Source organism: Camelina sativa, chromosome 16, assembly GCF_030686135.1.
Source record: "Camelina sativa cultivar CO46 ecotype springtype chromosome 16, ASM3068613v1".
Lineage (NCBI taxonomy): Eukaryota > Viridiplantae > Streptophyta > Magnoliopsida > Brassicales > Brassicaceae > Camelina > Camelina sativa.
Genome location: NC_141895.1, coordinates 2537620 through 2557408, shown reverse-complemented (window position 1 = coordinate 2557408; position 19789 = coordinate 2537620). Strand labels below are relative to the sequence as shown.

The window sequence follows — 19789 nt, the reverse complement described above, 5'->3', positions numbered from 1 at the left end:
ACCAATTAACATTTTAAGCAAATATTTCCTAATTTCGCATGTGCTTGATTTATCCTTTAAGCTAACCGGATTAAACCAAAACAAAATTTTAACGAGAACCGAAATCAAACCGTGGATAAACGTGAAGCGTAGTGGCGTTCTGTTCCACGTTAACTCCATCACTGTCGTCGCTCTGGTAACAACCCTAATCCTCCAGCACAGTTCGCAATTTGGGGGGGGGGGGGGGGGAAAGAAAAAAACCTAACAAGCCTTTGTTCGCCGCCGGCTAGTTTTTGATGGCGGACCAATCGTCGGAGACCGTTAACAAACTTTCGTTGGAAATGGAGACTGTTACTGTTTCATCAAGTCAGGCACCTTCTTCGTCAGCTGGATTACAGTGAGTTTTCTTACTCATCATCAGTTGATTTTTTTTTTGAGTTTCTATCTTTCAATTTGATTTGGGTTTGGATTATTTGACTTTGTCATGGAGATCAGAACTTTCCCCTTATTCCCGGCTATATCAGTTTAGAAGTATGGAATTTTTGAAATTGAAAATTTCTCCAATTTTGGTGTGTTGCATTGTTTGTTGTTTTGTAATTGGTGTGCAAAAACTTGACTAATTCTTCAGGATGAGTGAAGAGGTTGAGAAGAGATACAGAATTGTTAGGAGCATTGGTGAGGAATGCATACAGGAGGAAGAGCTTAAGAATCTTCTTGCTAAGAAGGCTGCTCCCATTTGCTATGATGGGTTTGAACCATCTGGAAGGATGCACATTGCTGAGGTCAGTTATCTCTTGAGGTGTTTTTGGTTTAAATTTAGCTGCCATGTTACTTAACTAGTCATGTATAGTGTATGCTACTTTATTCCATTACTTTATACAATGTGGGAAGCTTGGGCTAATTCTGTTATGTTCTGTTGTTTCCTAATAGGGAGTGATGAAGGTCATTAATGTGAACAAAATGACTTCAGCTGGTTGCAGAGTGAAAATTTGGATTGCTGATTGGTTTGCTCAGTTGAACAACAAAATGGGCGGTGACTTGAAGAAAATCAGAGTGGTTGGAGAATACTTCCAAGAGATATGGAAGGCCGCTGGGATGGACAATGACAAAGTTGAGTTTTTGTGGTCGTCCGAAGAAATTAATTCCAAGGCCGATAAGTACTGGCCTCTTGTGATGGACATTGCTCGCAAAAACAAGCTCCCTAGAATTTTAAGGTTTCTTTTTCTTTAATCTTCTCGATGCTTGGAATGCAAGGGAAATGATGGGACCTGAATGACTCTGTATATTTTCCTTGTAGGTGTGTGCAGATCATGGGACGTAGTGAGACTGATGAACTGAGTGCTGCTCAGATCCTTTACCCATGCATGCAATGTGCTGATATTTTTTTCCTCGAGGTACTTTTATATGTGTTTTTCCTTAGTTTAAGACTTCTCTTGCCCATGAACTGTCTCTGGATTCTGTTACTTGTTAATGGGATCTAGAATTTAGCTTTACCTTTACCTCAGCTCAACAAAGCACCTAAGAAAAAAAACTCCAGCTAGAGAAGAGCATCTATGATTGGCAGATTTTGTTGATGTATATAGTTGGTTTTTCCCTCAGTCTAATGCTATATTATGTGTATCTGGCTTATGAGTTCTGTGATTGCTGTGAAAAACGTTTATTATACATCTGTAGGCTGATATTTGCCAGCTTGGGATGGATCAAAGAAAAGTAAACGTACTTGCAAGAGAATACTGTGATGACATAAAGAGGAAAAACAAACCGATAATCTTGTCGCACCGTATGCTCTACATTTTCCTATTTTACTTCTTTTTATACTATATATTTCCAGGACTAGCGTTGTTAATCATCTGTTAGCTGTAACTACTTGCAGATATGCTTCCTGGTCTCCAACAAGGACAAGAAAAGATGTCCAAAAGTGATCCATTATCTGCCATCTTTATGGAAGATGAGGAGGTAACTGTAACTTAGCCCATTTTCGAAGTTAACAAAAGTAGAGAATAGTTTTTTTTTAACAGTTATTGACTAGTTCTGAAGGTCTTGTCGTTCTCAGGCTGAAGTTAATGTGAAGATCAAGAAAGCTTATTGTCCTCCAAAAATTGTGCAAGGCAACCCATGCCTTGAATACATCAAATACATCATTCTACCATGGTTTGATGAGTTCACAGTTGAGCGTAATGAAGAATATGGCGGCAACAAGTGAGTTTTTATCCGTTTTTGCTAAAATTAATCGTAGTCGCTTGCTCAATTTTAAATACAATTTGGATTTTGCTGTAATCCTATTAAGATGGCGATACTGATCCTGCTGTTGAATCTCTTCCAAATGTTAGGACCTACAAAACCTTTGAAGACATTGCTACTGAATATGAAAGCGGTGAGTTGCACCCTGGAGATCTAAAGAAAGGCCTGATGAACTCGTTGAACAAGATGTTGCAAGTAAGTAAAACTTCCTTCATGTTATTAGCAAAAAGATAAAAACAATACGTATTTCGGAAAACCTTTTAGTAGTTTTGGGATTCCACAACAAAAATATTTACCTCCTTTTACCACAATTATGGCAGCCTGTTCGTGATCATTTCAAGACAGACGCACGCGCCAAGAACCTACTCAAACAGATCAAGGTAACAAAAAAACATATTATGTTTGTGGTTATGGTGTTAAGTAGAAGACTACTACATAAAGAATCTCTCTCTCTCACACACACACTCGTTTGGTTTTTGTTTTGTGTAGGCTTACAGAGTCACCAGATAAACAAATTACAGAGCCAGAATGTGTCATTGTTTCAGACAAAGCTTTCTCTCACTTTCTATGAAACTTATTATATCACCAAAACACACTGTAAAACTCCTTGGATTTAGTTGATTTCGAGTAGATCACTAGTTACCATTGAGTAATTTTTATGCTTCAAAATATTTTTAATTTATAAAAAAATTATAGTTGTCATAATTTGATAATTATAGTTGTTATCAAAAGAAATATATTTTAGTCAATAAATAGGTAATTTTACTTTGGTCTTAGATTGACGTGGCTGCCTCAAACAGAGCCTTTTTTTTTTTTTTTTTCGTTCTTTTTCTTTTTATCTTTTCCTTTTTTAATTTTTAAAAAAGTTGAGAAAAAATAGTAAATTCCACTAAAAAGAATCATCAGAAGAAGAAGACTCATCATAATCACGTCTCTCTCTCTCTCTAGGGATTTCTACTTCTAAAGAGATCGAAGAAGAAAGAGATTTTGTTCGTTTCGAGATTTTGACCTCAGTCCCCCAATGGCGTCAAACACGAGCAACGACAATTTCCAGCATAGACCACGGCAAAGAAACGGACCGCCTCCGCCGCGGCGACAAGGAAGAAACCCGCCGCCTCCTCCGTCTCGGAATCAACCACAACAGCAGACGCCGCAGGAGAAGAGGAAACCGGTGTTCGTGAAGGTGGATCAACTTAAACCAGGAACGAGCGGTCACACTTTGACTGTTAAAGTCGTCGATCAGAATTCCGTAACTAAGAAGCCTACTGGTGGAGGTGCTTCTTCTTCCTCTCATCTCCGACCTGCTCGGATCTCTGAGTGTCTCGTTGGTGATGAGACTGCTTGTATCCTCTTCACTGCTCGCAACGATCAAGGTGACTTCATCCGATTTCCTCACTTTCAATTTTGGTTTATTTATGTTTCTTTTTTTTTTTTTTTTTTTTTTTAATTACCTTTCAAATCCTTTAATGATCCTTTGAAGCTTCTTAGTCTTGTTCGAATATGTATTTTCATCTCTCAATCAGATTCCACAAGTTGTTCATTAAGTAGAGATTTGATCCTTTTAAATCCTTATGATAGCTTCAAAACAGTGTAGCTTATTGTTTTAAAGAACTCAAATGTTGGATACTTGAAGCCCTTTCTCTCTTGGAACCTACATTGACATTACCTATACTCTCATTTGCTAGAATTATAGATTTTGTTGATTAAATACAGCTCTCTAGGATCTGTACTGCTCTGTTATTGATTTTGGGGGCTAATATGTAAGTCTTTGTGTGTAGTGGACTTGATGAAACCAGGAGCTACTGTGAATATCCGGAATGCAAAGATAGATATGTTCAAGGGATCGATGAGGCTTGCTGTTGACAAATGGGGTCGCATTGAAGTCACTGAACCGGTTGACATAACTGTTAAAGAAGACAACAATTTGTCTCTTGTGGAGTATGAGCTCGTCAATGTCGTTGAGGAATGATCATCTCTAACCACCCCCTTCAGTGTCTCTCTTAATAGGTAATATATATCAAGTGCGCCACAATGAATTTTGTTTTGCTACCGCGCGTGGTGTATTATTTTTTATCTTTTATGATGTCGGCAAGTTTGCTACTATTTTTTATCTACCGGTTGTATTTTATCTCGATCTCGGGTTTTGATGCGCACGATCGGTATGTATGTACTCTTTTGAGTTTTTGGATGCTTTTGTTTGGTCCTTGAACAGAATGTTAATGGAAAAAAAAACTTGGTAAAAAAGATTTTTATGTCTTGCAAATATAGTCATATCCATACCCAAAATACCACTTCAAGTTCTCTGATATTTTGATTCCTCAATACCCAAAATTAAAGATGAGCTAGGATTGGGACCGGTTTTTGCTAAATAAGTAGTCACCTTAACTGCACTGGTTGGTCCTTACAAATATTCTAGGTTAGAGTTGATAAGATTCCTTAATGGACAACCTTGAAGAAGGTCAGAACCTGATCTTTATGACCTAAGAAGAAACATGACACCGCTATTGTCACTTCATCACCTTAGCTTTAAAACTGCATCCATTCTTGCACTCCATATGAGATTCATCATGCATCATCAATACAATCTGAGCACATAGAACATCATCATATCAGCATCCAGAAAAAAAACATAATCGCATGTGTGATTCATTAAAGTTTGTATATTGGCCCATTCATGTGAAAACACTATCACTATCATAAGAAAATCAACCCAGCATTAAGAAGATTCCCCTTTGCCTAACTCCAAAAAGAAGACGTGATTGACAGTTTTACATCACTCACTGAATGCAAGACATTGAACAACTCTAACACTTAATCTACAACAACTCTTACGACTAGAGATAGATGTGCAAACCCGCAAGCATATATGATGGATAAACATAAACAATGCAACAAGATTGAAAGGACACAGCTCTATGTGAATCAGTCACTAAGTATCAAATCACTGAGAGAGAGGATAGAGTCTTTTGACTAGAGAAAGTACCTTGGATGGTCCAAATGGAGCGTCCTGAAGCTGAAAGCATCGAATTGAGCAACGCAGAAGCAGTAGCCGTGTGGTACGGCAGCATCGTCTCGACGCAGCAGCTCAATTCCACCGGAGATCTTTTCAATTTCAAAATGACATAAATCAAAACTGAGTTAAAACCGCGACGCAAATCAATGTTTCGGTTTTCACTGTGTGTTGTTTTACCTGAAAATGCGGTTAGAAATAGGGCTCTGTTTAGGCATCCTAAACGTAGATCGCGCAGAAGAAGGCGTAGGCTTCGTCGACCTTAACGCGGCAACGGCGGCTCGACCGACACCGGAACGGAGGACGGATCTGGCGGCGGACATTGATGGTTTCCGATTTAATCTCGTTGGATTTTTAGGATTTAGGGATTTTTCTGGGTTTATAGGTTTCGCTTGGGTCAACGCAACTATTAAGTGTTTTGTTACACGAGCGTGTGCATGTCACGTGACTATGACCATGTCATAAAATTCTATACAAATCTGTTGTCGGTGGTTTTCATGTTTCACTCACAAGCAAATAAAGAGAAAATTAATACTGTAAAAATGCAATAGATTCTGCTTAATGATATACGAATAGAGAGATTAAAATTAACATTAGAGTATTAGCATAATTATGCTAACAAGCATCACCATATACTATATTAATTCTTTCCAAATTTTATATGCAGATAATTATATTTTTGATGAATATATATAACTTTTAGTTTGACAAAAAAAAAACACTCGAATAAATAAAAGCAAATATTTATTATATTGTTTCATGTGGGCATGCTTATGGAGTGAACTGATCTCCTTGCTCTTCCCCGAACATCTCGGGCTGTTGGTTCGAATCGTATGGATTCTTGAAGTTGGATTTCTTCTCGTTGTAACCGGTGGGCTTGTAGTTGTAATAGTGATTCTGGTAGAAGCTACCGTGGTTTCTGTCGTCGTCAAGGTCGTAGTAGTATTTACCATTCGCCATATACCTCGTATCGCTCATCCCTTGTCTCTCTACGTTGTTGCTATAACCCTTGTACGCCTCCTTCTCTCTCTTCTCCGCCCCGTAAGTGTTGGAGTTTCCGTAGTAGCTCGTGTCCTTGTTGCCATAACCCTTGTACGCCTCCTTCTCCCTCTTATCCGTCCCGTAAGTATCGGGGTTTCCGTAGTAGACCGTGTCCCTGTTGTTGTCGTAAATCTCGGTCGGCTTAGGATAGCTATCTCTGTAGTTCTTGTAAGATTCTTGGGTTTGATCTGTTTCGCTTAGGCTTGGGGTGGAGAAAGAGTCGTCGTAGTTAACGGTCTCCTCGTTCTTGTTATTGTTCAACGTCTCTTTATTGTTGTTGTAGGTTGTCTCGTGACCGTACAAGCCGTACCCGTTTTCTGACTGGGGGATAAAAGCAGGGTTCTGGTCATCTTGCTCTTTCTTCTCGTTGGTTTGGTTAGGGACAAGACTGTTAGGGTTTTCTCTTTGAAACTTACCAAAGGAGTAGCTGTCTCTTGCATTGATTTGGGTGGAGGAAAGAACAAGTGTTAAGCAGAAAAAGAGGAGGCATGAGCTAGTAGAAAAAGCCATGGTGATGTGAGTGTTATGGGTTTGTGAGAGAAAGTGGGAGTGTTTATATATAGAAAAGGGTTTTCTTTTTTTCTTTTCCTTTTGATTAATTTAACTCCTTTTTAAAAATTAATAGAGTGTAAATGGTTAGGTGCAAGTAAAGAGTGGATTGGTAATAATGGTTGATGGCGAGTCCATTTTAGAAGAGATGAATTTTCAAAGAGTTAGTTCGACTTTTGGTGGCGCCTATGTAGTTATTTTATCAGAAAATGGTAACTAATCAAACCGATTATGTAAAATTCTAATACCTAATATTATGAGGTTTGTTAAAACACATATGGACAATGAACATAAGCATCATGCTCTAAAAGGCCATGGGTTGTAGTATATATTAGTGTTTATGCAAATGATTCATTTGGCGAACAATATATACCAAAAGCCTACATCAAAACGTTCTACACGTAATAACAGTTGAAAAATTATCAATGACTTGATGAACTTTTTACCTCAAAAAAAAAAAGGATTGTTATCTAACAACACATGTTTTGAAACGGAAGAAACTTATCAAAAACGATAGTGCAATTTTGTACTACTTCTCTTTGGTACGCTCTGCCCTCTTCGCTGCATATCGTGTAAACCATTCAGAATCTAGATATACCTATAGAGCTCTAATCCAAAAATATGAGTGCTCTGTTGTGACTTTGTGAGTCGTGTGACCCAACGTACGTTCTCTCAGTTTTATTTTATTTTAGTTACGTTCTCTCAGTTTAGCTAAAGCGTAAGTGTTAAATTGTTAATTGTTTCCATGCACCCAAAAAATGAAAACCATACTGCTTATTTGTATTGGGGATTATTTTTCTTTCTCTATTATCACTATAGTAGTTATTTTCTCTTGGAGGAAGAAGAAAATTAGTTGACTTAATGAACAATAAAAGGAATTTTGTTTTTGTTTTTTGTCTCTATATGTCAACCAATAGAAAGAAAATTAGTTGACAACAAAAAAAGAGGGGTGAAAATGAAGTTGCAATGGCGAAGTCTCTTAATTGGAGATTTTGGGGTATTCACCACAATAGGGACACTGATATGAATTGAATCGTACTACTACTATGGCTGTGAATGGTTCTATAGTCTACTCCGGACCGGACTAAAGTCGGACCAATCTGCAGTAAATTCACCATTCATAATTCCAGACCAGTATGCATTACTTCATATTACAAAACTCTATACTGGTCTACAATTGAAAAAAAAAACTGCATATTATGGAAAATGTACTATTGGTCCGATTTTTTCTCTTTACTGCTTAAAACCTCCATACCAACTCCATACCAAAAGTGAAAGTTGGATTAAAACATGATTCTTAACTAGTTGGATCCAAGTTCTTTGTTCTCATTGGTTAAATTTGTGTTTCTTTGTACTTTTGAAAAATGTGTATACATATGATCAATCATAAGTATTAAAAATCCACAAAATAAAATTCCCAAAAAAAAAAAACTAGAGCGACGAGAGAGAACTCTCTTCTCTTCAATCTTAGAAATTTAATTTTTTTTTTTTAAATAAACCATTTATCTCAATAATTGAAACAATATTATTATGGGCTAATCAAAATAATAGCTTTGACTTGTAATTCTAATTTTAGAAAGCTATTTTTTTGTTGAACTCTATGTTATGGGATAATCGAAATAATAAATTTTGATTTATAATTCTTAAATACATCTTGTGATAATTAATATTAATTATGAGAAAAATATAATTAAAATAATTTTAATCTTTTGTACACACTACTCCATACTATGGTCTGATTTTTACCATTCATAATAGCATAGTGTTCTGCATACTATTGTATGGTGTTGTGCATACCAATGTTTACTCCAAACTACCGTCCATTCCACTCCATACTAAAATATTAGTACGCATTATCTAGTATGGAGTGTATAGAGCAACCAACCCTATACGTTTTCCGAGCCTAAAGCATGCATTACGTTTGTTTTCCTTTTTCAATATGTTTGATAGAAACATCTAATATACCGGATTTAAGAAATTATTGGTTTGGTTCTCACTAACATCGATCTATAAATAAGCGAACATAGCTTGTTCGTAATTCTTAAATACTTTACCTAATACAAATAAGTGCTTGACAAAAGTTTCAAGTAACATTTGACTTCTGTGAGTATGGGGAAGAGAGTTGGTACTTCTCCTTTTCAGACAATATTAAGGTTGTGAATGGTTGTCCAGTACACTTCGGACCAGACTAAAGTCGGACCAGTCCGCAGTTAGTACGCCATTCATCATTGCAGACTAGTATGCACTTCTCCATACTATACAGCTCCATACTAGTCTGGAATCAAAAAAAAAAACTGCATACTGTGTAAATTATTTTGTTGGTCCGATTATTTTAGTTTACACCATAAAACCTCCATACCTACTTCATACCAATAGTAAAAGTTGGGTAAAAACGTGTTCAAACTAGTTGAATCCTAGTACTTTTATCTCATTGGTTAAAGTTGTGTTTCTTTGTACTTTCTAAATATATATGTATATATATATATAGATGCATTCATAAATGTTAAAATTTACAACAAAAAAATCATATTCCCAAAAACAAAATCTAGATCTAGAGAGAACTCTCTTCTCTTTACTCATTGAAGCTCTTCAATCTAAAACTCTTTTGAATCAACCATTTATCTCATCTCAAATTCATAAGTAAGTTTTATTTTCTCACCTCATTTTCTTTTTAGTTTAGTTTATAGTAGATATTTGAGAATTTATTAGTTAATTTTTTAAGGATGATGAGCTAGTTTATTAGTATAGATATGATGTTTTTAGTTAACTTTTAGTTTGATCTTATATTTATTAACTAGCTTAATATTGTTTGTGATTATAGATATGTCATCACAAGGTCGTAATATGAATGCAAACATGGATCCTCCTATACGTAGACGGGTAACTTTTAATATACACCTAACTTTATTTGCAATAATTGAATTTATTTAGCATTACACATATCTTTATTTATCTTATTTCAATAACTATATTATTATTGAAATAATATAATAATATAATGGTCTTCCGCCACTGAACAAAGAAGAGTTATTTAATAGATATTATGCATCTTTACGTTCTATTATAGAACAAACATTTGGAGTATGGAAGAAGAAGTGGATGATTCTTAGGGATGATCCTAGATATGGTTTGGAAATGCAAAAGAGAGTAATTATCGTCATGATGGGACTCCACAACTTTATTAGAGTTTCGAATTTTTCGGATACAGATTTCTTTGAAGATTCTTCAAAAGTGTATACAAAAAACGAGCAAAATTATTCAAATGAACAAGATGAGGTCGAGAGAGAAGATAGACCATATATGGCAAACATACGAGACAATATTGCTGATATGTTATGGGATAATCGAAATAATAGATTTTGATTTGTAATTTTTAAAAACATTTGTAATAGTTATTAGTTAATTATGATTAAAAATATTATTAAAATTGTTTTTAATCTTTTTGTACGCACCACTTCATACCATAGTCCGATTTTTACCATTCATAATGGTATGGTGTTATGCATATTATTTTATGGTGTTGTGCATACACTGTTTACTCCATATTACAGTCCATTCAACTCCATATTAAAATGTTAGTACACGCTATGTAGTATAGAGTATAGGGAGCAACCATTCAAAGCTTAAAGATAGATCTCAACTACCAAATTAAGAAAACGATAATAAACGGCTCCACACAAATCTTTTAGGGGGAAAGATAAAATACACGTATTCATAAAAATAAAATAAAGATTTGGTTAATGATTTAGACCCACAAGATAGTACAAGCAAAGGGTGAGATCATCCACATTTGTTAGATTTTGTCAAAGTATTTGGGAGTAGCATGACTTGCCGTTGGAACTAACTAATAAAGATTGGTGGGTTTAAGAGATAGTGAATGATAGGGAAGCTTGCCCAAATCACTTATCCCTCACTGCAAAATGGACAACCATATACACTATCATTCCGCTAATTAGCTAGTTAACTTGCAATATAATTATCGATTTCTCTATCCTAACCAAAAAATAGCAGCAGTCGGCAACATACTATTCTGCTAAATATAATACACGAGTACTACTGCCACTATTCAAAAGTCCATAATACTAGTACTAGTAAGTAGTAGCACTAATCAAAGTCCTTTCTTGTTGGTTGTGACAAATTGACAATAAGCACCACCCAACCTTTTAAAGTTATAAGTTTTAAAGCAAAGACAAATCCCCAAAACTAGTTGGGTTTTGTGACGACGACCCGATCCAAACATAATAACCCTTAAAACCAAACCGGATCACATCGAACCAATTCAAACTAAACAATTAACCGGTTTTTATGTCTCTTCTTCTTCTTCTTTAATACAAAAAAAAAACAGGAACACAGATTTGATGATAATAATAAATCAATTTACTCAGGAACAGGATCCCATAACAAGAGAGTAAAGAGAAGCAAATTAGGAACCAAAAGAGGAATATAAGGATTCACTTCGTTCACCAATCTCTTCCTCCTCAGCCTCTTCCTCGCGTACTCTATCCTCTCCTCTTTGCCCCATCTCCCTTCCTCCACCGCCATAACCGCCGCCGCCGGCTGATAATACGGGCAATTCGACCTCCAGGTGGTATCAGGAAGCCCGAGTCTCGATACCCTTTTGATGAATTGAGAAACCCACCATTGACGACGGAGATGCTTCTGCGAATAGACCGGAGGGTAATCCCACGAGGTGTAGCTTGGGATTAGGATTCCGATCAAGAATTGGGAGTGAAGTGATGGTTTTGTTGTTGGGTTTGTGAGTATGTGTGTCACCGCTTGTAGTCTCTGTTCCCATGTCGTCTCCTCCATTGTTTTGGAATCAAGATTATTTTGAGTGGCAGGGAGACAGAGAAGAGATTTCAATTGTTTGGTATTATCGGACTCTTTCCGGTTTAATGTAGACTTGCGTAATAAACCGGAAATAACCGGTTGATTTGAGACAAAACAGAACACTGAACCTAATTAAAAAAACCATTCTTGCAACAAAAGTGATACAAGTCTCCTTCCATAAGTCATCATTGTCAACTTGTGACATCACCAAAAGTTAGCAGGAAGTAATCATCATAATAAATCAACTAAAGATAAGAACTTTACTTAAGCAACAAGCAAATAAAAACACACATAATAATAATAATAATAAACCAAAAGAACCCTAGAGAGCAATGTCTAGCAACATGTCTCTCATTGCATAGATGTCCCTTCCATGCGAACGGTGATGGTTGCTTTGCACAGCTGAAGCGCCTTTCATGGAGTTTCCTTCAACACACGGGACAACCGCCGCAGATGCAACTGATGTGGTCTCTTCTGTTAACGGGAAACCAAACAGCCTGCACCTGCCTGAACCTCCGTGATGATCCTCCAGGCGTGCGTTTGGACTGTTCGAGTTAGTTAGCAGTACGGAAGAAGGTGATGATGACGCAGATGGGGGGAGGATACGGGTGCTAAAGTTCTGGAACGGCCCACACCATATGTTCCTCTGGCTCAACCCATGCTGCCGATGATGATCGGTTATTGAGTAAGCGGGAACTGTTTCTTGACCTTGCAAGACCTTATGGAACCCATAAGAGTCGTTAAATTCTGTTCCTTTGAAGCGGCCTCTCCTAGCACCGGCTCCACCATCCGAAGAAGTGTTGATAAAACCCGGTAAAATTTCTTGACCTTGCAAGACCCTCTGGAATCTCATAGATTCCTCAAAGTCTGTGGCGCGAATCCCCTCTGAAACAGTAGCAGAAAACATGAAAAAGACTATAGGCGAGGTCACATTATATAAGCGGTAGGATGTGTTTTGTCGAGTAGATGTTATACCAGAGACAGGAATATCAGGCTTTCCTGAGGAAAAGCCAATCCTGCTTCTCTTGGGACCAGTTGTTACGAAGCTGCCTGAATTGGAGATTGAACCAGATGGTTCGATCTCCCATGGCGAGACACGCTGTTGATGCCCATTTGCCTCAATGTCATCCCACCTTACCTGAATATGACATCAAACACACAGTTTCAGTGCGAGCACTAAGCTTATGGGAATTATATAAGAAGCCTAGTGACTTCTTTCAAGATCATAAATCATAGCTTACCAAAAGGCATCTCCATTTAGAACCAGGCCACCTGATAGGATCCAAATCGCTGATTCCAGTTATAATCCCAGGGGATCTGACAAAACAGGCAAAACATTTTAGAAAGATGAGCATATTAAACATAAGGTGTGGCAATGTTCTCTTAAAGCTTGAGCTATAACCTTCTCTCAGAGGCATCTTCAGACTCAACCCTTGCTTTGAATCTCATACCGATACAAAATGGATAGTCAACAATCTTCAAGAACTTAGGTGCAGGGATTATGAAATTTGACCAGCTTGCCCTGAAAATATTTTACCAATTACAATTCCAGTAAACTTAGTATTAATGCAAACTTCATCACTATAGTTGTTTTAACAAACATAGTATATATTACACAATAGTGGTTCCAAAGTTGCTAAGACCTAGATTAGAATAAACTCCCTGGAAACAATTAACAAAACAATACACAACAGTGGTTCCAAAGTTGTGGTTGGGACTTACTTGGGGTTGTAGTATATGCTGAAAACGCTATGGGTCGATATGGCATGAGCTACTTCAGAGAAATTGTTGTGGTTCATATTCTGATTGTACTTAGCCGAGAGAGCAGCGGTGCCTTCGATTTGAGAAGCTCTTCTAACTCCCAGTCGCAGTTTGCCATCATCGCCTCTATATCAGAGAAACACATATATCACAACTCCTCTAACAGGAAACCAAAGAGTTTGTGTAGTGAGAAAACATAGAAGCATTTATTTTTTTAATACCTAAGGAAAAGCACAGCATCTCCAGAGACAAGCTTCTTCTTGTTCACAAATGCACTCCACCCGGTAGTGAGCAAATGCCTCCTAGGTTGCCCTAAAAAGTCACTCAAACCATTCAAGATTTCCATTTACTATCTCAAGGAACAAAAAAAAAGCAACATAAAACAAGAAACTCACCTCGATAAATGTGGCGAAATCGCCACTCCAGGCCATGAAGATCCCTAGCAAGAAGCTCCTGAGAAGGCCGGGGCTGGCTATAGTCCTACATAACAATGCGAATGAATATGCTGTTAAATCTTTCAATATGACCTTACAGAAGAACATAACTAAAACCCTGAATAAGTAGTCTTACTACAGAAGATACAGAGTGTAATGTTTTAGAATATTGAGAGTAAGTACCAGAGGAGGGAAGCAATCCTCAGCAGCTCGACGAGGAACAGAGAAGCCACCATGGGTGCTTGTATCAGAAGCAGTAAGGGTTTTGCAAAACATGTGAGGAGTACTTGACCTCTTAAGAACTTCATAATCTTCCTCTCCAGCATCAACATCTATAATTCCTTCACGCACCTTCCTCTCAATGTCCTGTATAAACAACAATCAACTCAAAATCTCTAAGCTCGAGCCATTCACTCTCTCTGTCTCTCTTGTTCCAAGGCTCGAGAGCTAATAAAGTAAAAACACTCACCTCAGACTCAGGAAGAAGAGAGACTTGAGCATAAACTTCATCAGTAGTCGTCTCTGCCTACAAAATCAAAAAACCCCACATTTTGTTTATTAATCCTCACAGCACAACAACAACAACAAAAAAAAACAACCTTTAAAAGGGATTTGTAATGTTCTGAACGCAATTGCCATCAAAATGGGGCAAAAGAGGAAACATTGAAATCAAATTCATAAGCACAAAAAACTGCAGACAAGTTTTGGGGATTTCAAGTGTTCATAATCAAAATGCCACAAGAAGAAACGCAAATGGAGCAAAAAGGGAAACTTTTTTCCACCTCCAACATAAATTCGTTTGTCTCAAACAATTCAATAACCAAGAGGCACAAATCTCCATACTTGTATCGAAAACCCCAACTTCAGATTCACCAAAACAAAAACTAAAAACTAAAAATCAGAAAAACAAAACAACGCCCATATATCTCTGCTTTGAGAGCAGAGGAATGAAGTAAACAAAAACAAAACAAAACAAAAAATAGAAAGAGAGAGAGAGAGAGAGGATTATAAAGAGAGAGAGAGAGAGAGAGATAAGGAGACATACGTGAAGCTTAACATCGAGAATACGACAGAACACGTGAGGAGGTAGCCCGTAAATCGCGGCGGAGAAATCGGGGGCTTGTTCCAAATGTCCCTGAGGGAAATACAACACAAGGCTTCCTCTTTTTGGGAGAGAGATGAGGGGTCCAGCACAAGCATGCCACAGCTCCAAACAAACCCCTCCACCAGAGCTCGAAGACACCACAGAAGCAGACGCTGACGATGACGAAGTAGGCGAGACTGACCCAGAAGCTGAAGATGGCGTTTGCGTTTCTTCCTCCTCCGCCTCCATCACGTTCAGATCGATTAAACCACCCATTAAAGAGAGCGAGAGAGAGAGAGAGAAAGAGAGATAAAGATAAGAGCTTTATTATTAAAAAAGAGAAAAAAAAGATAGAAAATTTTTCAGAGGAGTTTCTTCATGACTTTACCCTCTCAGCCAAAAGAGGAGAGACTAGCACAGTGATGAGTGAGTGTCTTTAAGCCTTGGAGAGCAAAAAAAAAAAACAAAGGGTCAAAATAAAGTTTTGATTTTTAATTTTTTTTTTTTTTTGACGATGTAAAAAGAGAGAGAGAGGAGAGAGAGGATCAGAACAGAACAGTACTGAGTGCTCTCTGAACAGTGTTGCTGCTCTCTGCAACGTCTGGTGACTGATGTGTGTGGTGTGGCTTTTAGACCTTTTGTGCGTGGAGAGAGACATTAGATGGATTAGATTTTTTTTTTTTCGAATTGATTGATTTTTGCTTCTTTTTTTACTATTATTATCTTTTACACAACAGTTTCTTTGCAATCTTTACTTGTTGGATATTTTTCTGAAATGATTATATTGTTACAAGTTTATGGCATTAATCATTATATAATAAGATCTGCAAAGAACAATGAGCTTAATAACTATCTTTGTCGTCGTCTCTTTGAATCAATTTTTTTTTCTTTCTATAACGGTGGGGAGAGATGAAAGAATGATTCAATACTGGTGGTGGCATGCTTTTAGGGATTGATGCACATTAGTGTATCGTTTTAAAATTATTTATCCATTATTATATATAGTAAGTAGTAGTAGTAGTAGTTCATGTGTTTTTGTGTTTGTGGTGTAGATTTGGATTACCGTTATACTCTCTACGTTCTTTTTATACTATATTTCTCGTGATTATAATATAAAGTGCGTGGGTACTTCAGTAGTTTAGTATTATAGGTTGAAAAGGTTTTTATATGTACGCTGATTTTATTCGAATTTGGAACTAATTAGTTAGATTTTGAATGTATATATATTTAAGAAATTCATCTGAATTTACGTATTTATTAAGATAGATATATAATTGTGTGCTTAGAATATTTTTAGAAGTTCATACTTCACAGCATTAGCACACATGGATCTAATGCGATCTATCTATACACATCATCAATCACATTGCATTTTTACTAAATTTTGAATTAGATTAGATGTTTACCAAAAACATCTTTATACGAAAGAGATTTTTTTTATCATGAACCTATATTATAAACGGCGAATAAATTGATGGATACACATAAATCATCCGAATTTCTAAAATAAACCTATCTAATGATATTGCGAAAACAGGAAGAATTATTGCATAAGTACAGAGTGAGTAGGGTCCCATAAACGGTAGGACATATTGAAAGAAACAAATGGTCGAGATTATATATGTTTTTGGTAAGATGAGGTTTCGAAAATTCTTATAATTATGTCTACCCAGATGAGGAACTAACTTAATCATACCATATATTGAATTATATTACATCTTAATACACATGCAAACAAAATAAATTCTTCTTTGCCTAGTTTATTATCATTGTCACTCCTTTTGAATATAATCACTATGGGCTATGGCATTCTTGTGTTACATTTTCTCATAAATTTACTATCGCAAAAGAGAAGAAATAAGATTAACTATGTTGTATTTAATGAAAACTAAATAAAGTATAGTTGATGAAAACACTTAAGAAATCTATAAGTTCATAGTTTAGTTTTAAGTGTACAACAAACAAAGAAGTTAAACATAACCAAACCAACACACATGAAAAGTACCCAACATTTCGCCACAAGTACATCCTAGATATATTGTTTCTTTAATTGCCCATTGTGAGAATGAATCTCATCACAAAACCCACAATGTAGCAAACAAGAGAACAGACAATTGAACAAGTACAAGTAAATACAAGAGACAGAGAAGGGTAGAAATGTAAGACTGAAGAATCTGTAAAAGGACAAATAGAGAAAAAAGTGAGAAGAAGGTCTTAAATTGGGAGTGTCATAAATTACAAAGAACCCGAGGATCAGGGGGGACTTTTTTCTTTCTTTCTTTTTCACATTTTCCTTTACATTTTTTTTTTTTTTTTTTATGGTGAACACGCGAGACAGTGTAGACAGTATAGAGAGAGGCCACAACAACAACAACAACAACAAAGGGGTTAGGTTAGGTTGGGGCAGGACCCGGACAAAACGGGTTACAAATTCAAATACCCAATTGGTTAATGCCCCGACATCTGTTTCCTATCTTCTTTTGGAAAGTCTCGAGCCTCACTCTCCTTTCTTGGCACGTCCTCTCCACTCTCTCTTCTCCTTGGTCCTTCTTTTACCCGTTTCAGACACTGTTCACTTACTTCTTTCTTCTTCTTCCTCTACTTTTTCCTCTCTTTCTTTCTCTCTTTGCAGAAGAGCTTCTTAGCCCCACATTTCATTCAATGCCTTTGCTTTCGTTTTTTTATATTTATTTGTTCGAGGGGGTGGCTTAATACACGATTTTTTTCCCTTCTCCCAATATTTGAGATTGTGATTGTGATTGATAAATAAACTATCATGTAGTAGTACGTAGTATCAACTAGCTACTTTTTCATTTACTCATATTTCATTGTGAGCTAATTCACTTTATACAAAAAGTATTATGAAAGTCACACATGTGATCGATGTTGTACCTTGGAGTTGAATATGCCCCCAACATAATATTTTACCAACTAATTTAAAACGAATAACGCATTTCTATATAGTTTTCTGAAGAAAAAGTTCTTGTTAATGTAATTGAAATTAGTAAGAACGAAAATGTTGTTTCCTAGTTTCACTTTTTGAATTGATTTTGTGTCTTTTGTGAATAAGACCATTTTGGATTTTCAACATATAGTTTTTCTTGATATGCGACCAGTTGTTAAAAATACCAATATAAAACCTAAACTATCTCTTTAAAGCAAAAGTTTGTATCCACAAGCAAAGATTCACCCTCCAAGTAAAATATTTGCTAAATATAACCAATATTAACACAAATCATTGACAGTTTGATACTATGGGTTTTGTTTGTTGTTCTATTAAAGTGAGAATTAGTTTTAAAAGCTATCTCAAATTTGGTCGATAACACCATTAGTTCAACAGTAAGAAGTGATATTTATGAACTAGGTGAGAAATAAATTTACAAATGACTTGACAACATAGAACTAAAACTGTCCTTAGGCTTTTACATCACTATCTTCAGACGTCCCTTTTCCAAAAGATAAAAAAAATTGTAAATGCTAAAACATCATCTCTCACAACGTGTTCGTTGATGCACGCGCTGTAACTGAACGTAAGAGAGTAAATGATACGAGTAGAGAGAGCATTTTTCTCAAGAAGAAGAAGAAGAAACTTTTACTTTTTTTTTTTGACTGATTACTATTTCGGGCCTTTAAATCCAGCTTTAATCAGTTGTGTCAGTGCCACCCACCGCACTAAGATTGATTCATAATTACTTGGTGCGTTTTCAATTTCATGCTAGGTGAAAAAAAAAAAAAAACAATTGCAGTTAAAATATCAAAAACATTTTCTGTTAGAATGCTAGCAGTCACTTATTAGATCCTTATATTGTAAAATTGAAACTGCATTACTAAATATATTTTACATTATTGTAGTATAAGTTTGTATTGTAAAATTGTACATTTTACATTACAATATATAGAATTTTTTCCAAAAAAAAAATAGTTAAGTTAACACAATAATGAAGTTATCATTCAATTTCGTAATTTCTTGCTCCAATCGTTAACTTTTCCAACAAGTCCAAAACAGCATTTTTCTTATTTTCAGTAATATTGAAGTCCCTTAGCTTTTGAACGTACAAAAAAAAAGTCTATTGAATAATTTTTTTTTCATTAATATGTAAGGGAGTTTGATTATAATTTAAAATTCTATATATTATGAACAGATTGAGACTATAATATATATACAAAGTCAGAAACCAAAGAAGTGGTGGCGTATTTATTTCACGTCAATATGTCATTAGTGCGACCATAAGCAGATATACCAAACAAAATACTATCGAATTCTTTGTTTTCTGAGTTAATATACGTACATATTGTTATATCGTAGATACTAAAGCGAATTGAGATGACCCATTATACTGGTTCCGTCATAGGCTGCAATTTTAAAAATTTTATAGACCGCCATTGGTCAACTCAAAAGAAAACTACATTTTCTGAATTGTTGTAAGAAGAATACGATTTCTGAATTTATGGAACTTTTGACCGTCGTTACTAGAAGAAGATGACTGACATGAATGCTAATGGGACTGAGAGAGGACATGAGAATGCGTTAAGTACATAGGAAATTAAGAACAGTTATAGGCTTACTTATGAAAAGTTATATTTAAATATTAATTAATATATAGTATATATTATTATTGGGTACAAACCAACGTCCCACGTTCGAAGATTAGAAAAGAAGTTTTTAATATATAAGTCAAGCTCAAACCTACTTAGTATGAGACTTTTTGGGAAAGAGCCCAATAACAAATACGTGTGGGCTTTGCCATCTTGGCCCAAAGCGGACAATATCATACTAATGGGGACTTGACTTGGGTTTAGAAAACCCAACAATTGGTATCAGAGCCTAGGTTGAAATAAATGGACGTAAAAAGTGAGTAT

General features: G+C 36.0%; 6 protein-coding genes and 1 long non-coding RNA gene across 8 annotated transcripts; 3 read left to right on the top strand and 4 right to left on the bottom strand.

Moving 5' to 3' along the window:
• Window positions 1–83: 83 nt before the first annotated feature.
• LOC104749473 (tyrosine--tRNA ligase 1, cytoplasmic) lies at window positions 84–2925 on the top strand. Its single transcript, XM_010471115.3, has 10 exons — window positions 84–376; window positions 608–761; window positions 910–1193; window positions 1277–1373; window positions 1654–1759; window positions 1853–1935; window positions 2033–2178; window positions 2310–2415; window positions 2541–2600; window positions 2710–2925. Exons 1-10 carry the CDS (start codon window positions 276–278, stop codon window positions 2728–2730), a joined length of 1158 nt encoding a protein of 385 aa, XP_010469417.1. The 5' UTR covers window positions 84–275; the 3' UTR covers window positions 2731–2925.
• Window positions 2926–3024: 99 nt separating this feature from the next.
• Window positions 3025–4378, top strand: LOC104749472 (uncharacterized protein At4g28440). The gene is made up of 2 exons (XM_010471114.2): window positions 3025–3593; window positions 3999–4378. The coding sequence occupies exons 1-2, from the start codon at window positions 3242–3244 to the stop codon at window positions 4187–4189; spliced, it is 543 nt and encodes a 180-aa protein (XP_010469416.1). The 5' UTR covers window positions 3025–3241; the 3' UTR covers window positions 4190–4378.
• A 75-nt stretch (window positions 4379–4453) lies between these two features.
• Window positions 4454–5670, bottom strand: LOC104749471 (protein NUCLEAR FUSION DEFECTIVE 6, mitochondrial). The gene is made up of 3 exons (XM_010471113.3): window positions 5411–5670; window positions 5204–5322; window positions 4454–4805 (listed from the first exon to the last, which is right to left on the bottom strand). Exons 1-3 carry the CDS (start codon window positions 5551–5553, stop codon window positions 4786–4788), a joined length of 282 nt encoding a protein of 93 aa, XP_010469415.1. The 5' UTR covers window positions 5554–5670; the 3' UTR covers window positions 4454–4785.
• Window positions 5671–5831: 161 nt separating this feature from the next.
• LOC104749470 (uncharacterized) lies at window positions 5832–6841 on the bottom strand. Its single transcript, XM_010471112.3, has one exon. The coding sequence runs from the start codon at window positions 6779–6781 to the stop codon at window positions 6002–6004; it is 780 nt and encodes a 259-aa protein (XP_010469414.2). The 5' UTR covers window positions 6782–6841; the 3' UTR covers window positions 5832–6001.
• Window positions 6842–9332: 2491 nt separating this feature from the next.
• On the top strand, window positions 9333–10322 carry LOC104749469 (uncharacterized). Its single transcript, XR_761379.2, has 3 exons — window positions 9333–9460; window positions 9642–9700; window positions 9888–10322. It is a non-coding gene; the product is annotated as an uncharacterized LOC104749469 (long non-coding RNA).
• Window positions 10323–11120: 798 nt separating this feature from the next.
• LOC104749468 (uncharacterized) lies at window positions 11121–11629 on the bottom strand. Its single transcript, XM_010471111.3, has one exon. The coding sequence runs from the start codon at window positions 11627–11629 to the stop codon at window positions 11198–11200; it is 432 nt and encodes a 143-aa protein (XP_010469413.1). The 3' UTR covers window positions 11121–11197.
• Window positions 11121–15712, bottom strand: LOC104749467 (auxin response factor 3). 2 transcript variants are annotated; one of them, XM_019238590.2, is made up of 11 exons: window positions 15492–15712; window positions 14891–15371; window positions 14315–14371; window positions 14029–14211; window positions 13807–13891; window positions 13633–13723; window positions 13373–13537; window positions 13053–13172; window positions 12892–12967; window positions 12626–12788; window positions 11121–12535 (listed from the first exon to the last, which is right to left on the bottom strand). In XM_019238590.2, the coding sequence occupies exons 2-11, from the start codon at window positions 15203–15205 to the stop codon at window positions 11973–11975; spliced, it is 1818 nt and encodes a 605-aa protein (XP_019094135.1). In that variant the 5' UTR covers window positions 15206–15371; window positions 15492–15712; the 3' UTR covers window positions 11121–11972. The 2 variants fall into 2 exon arrangements, with proteins under 2 accessions (XP_019094135.1, XP_087348136.1); XM_087492010.1 differs by lacking the exons at window positions 14891–15371; window positions 15492–15712 and adding an exon at window positions 14628–14888 and having other exon boundaries at window positions 11780–12535.
• Window positions 15713–19789: the final 4077 nt, after the last annotated feature.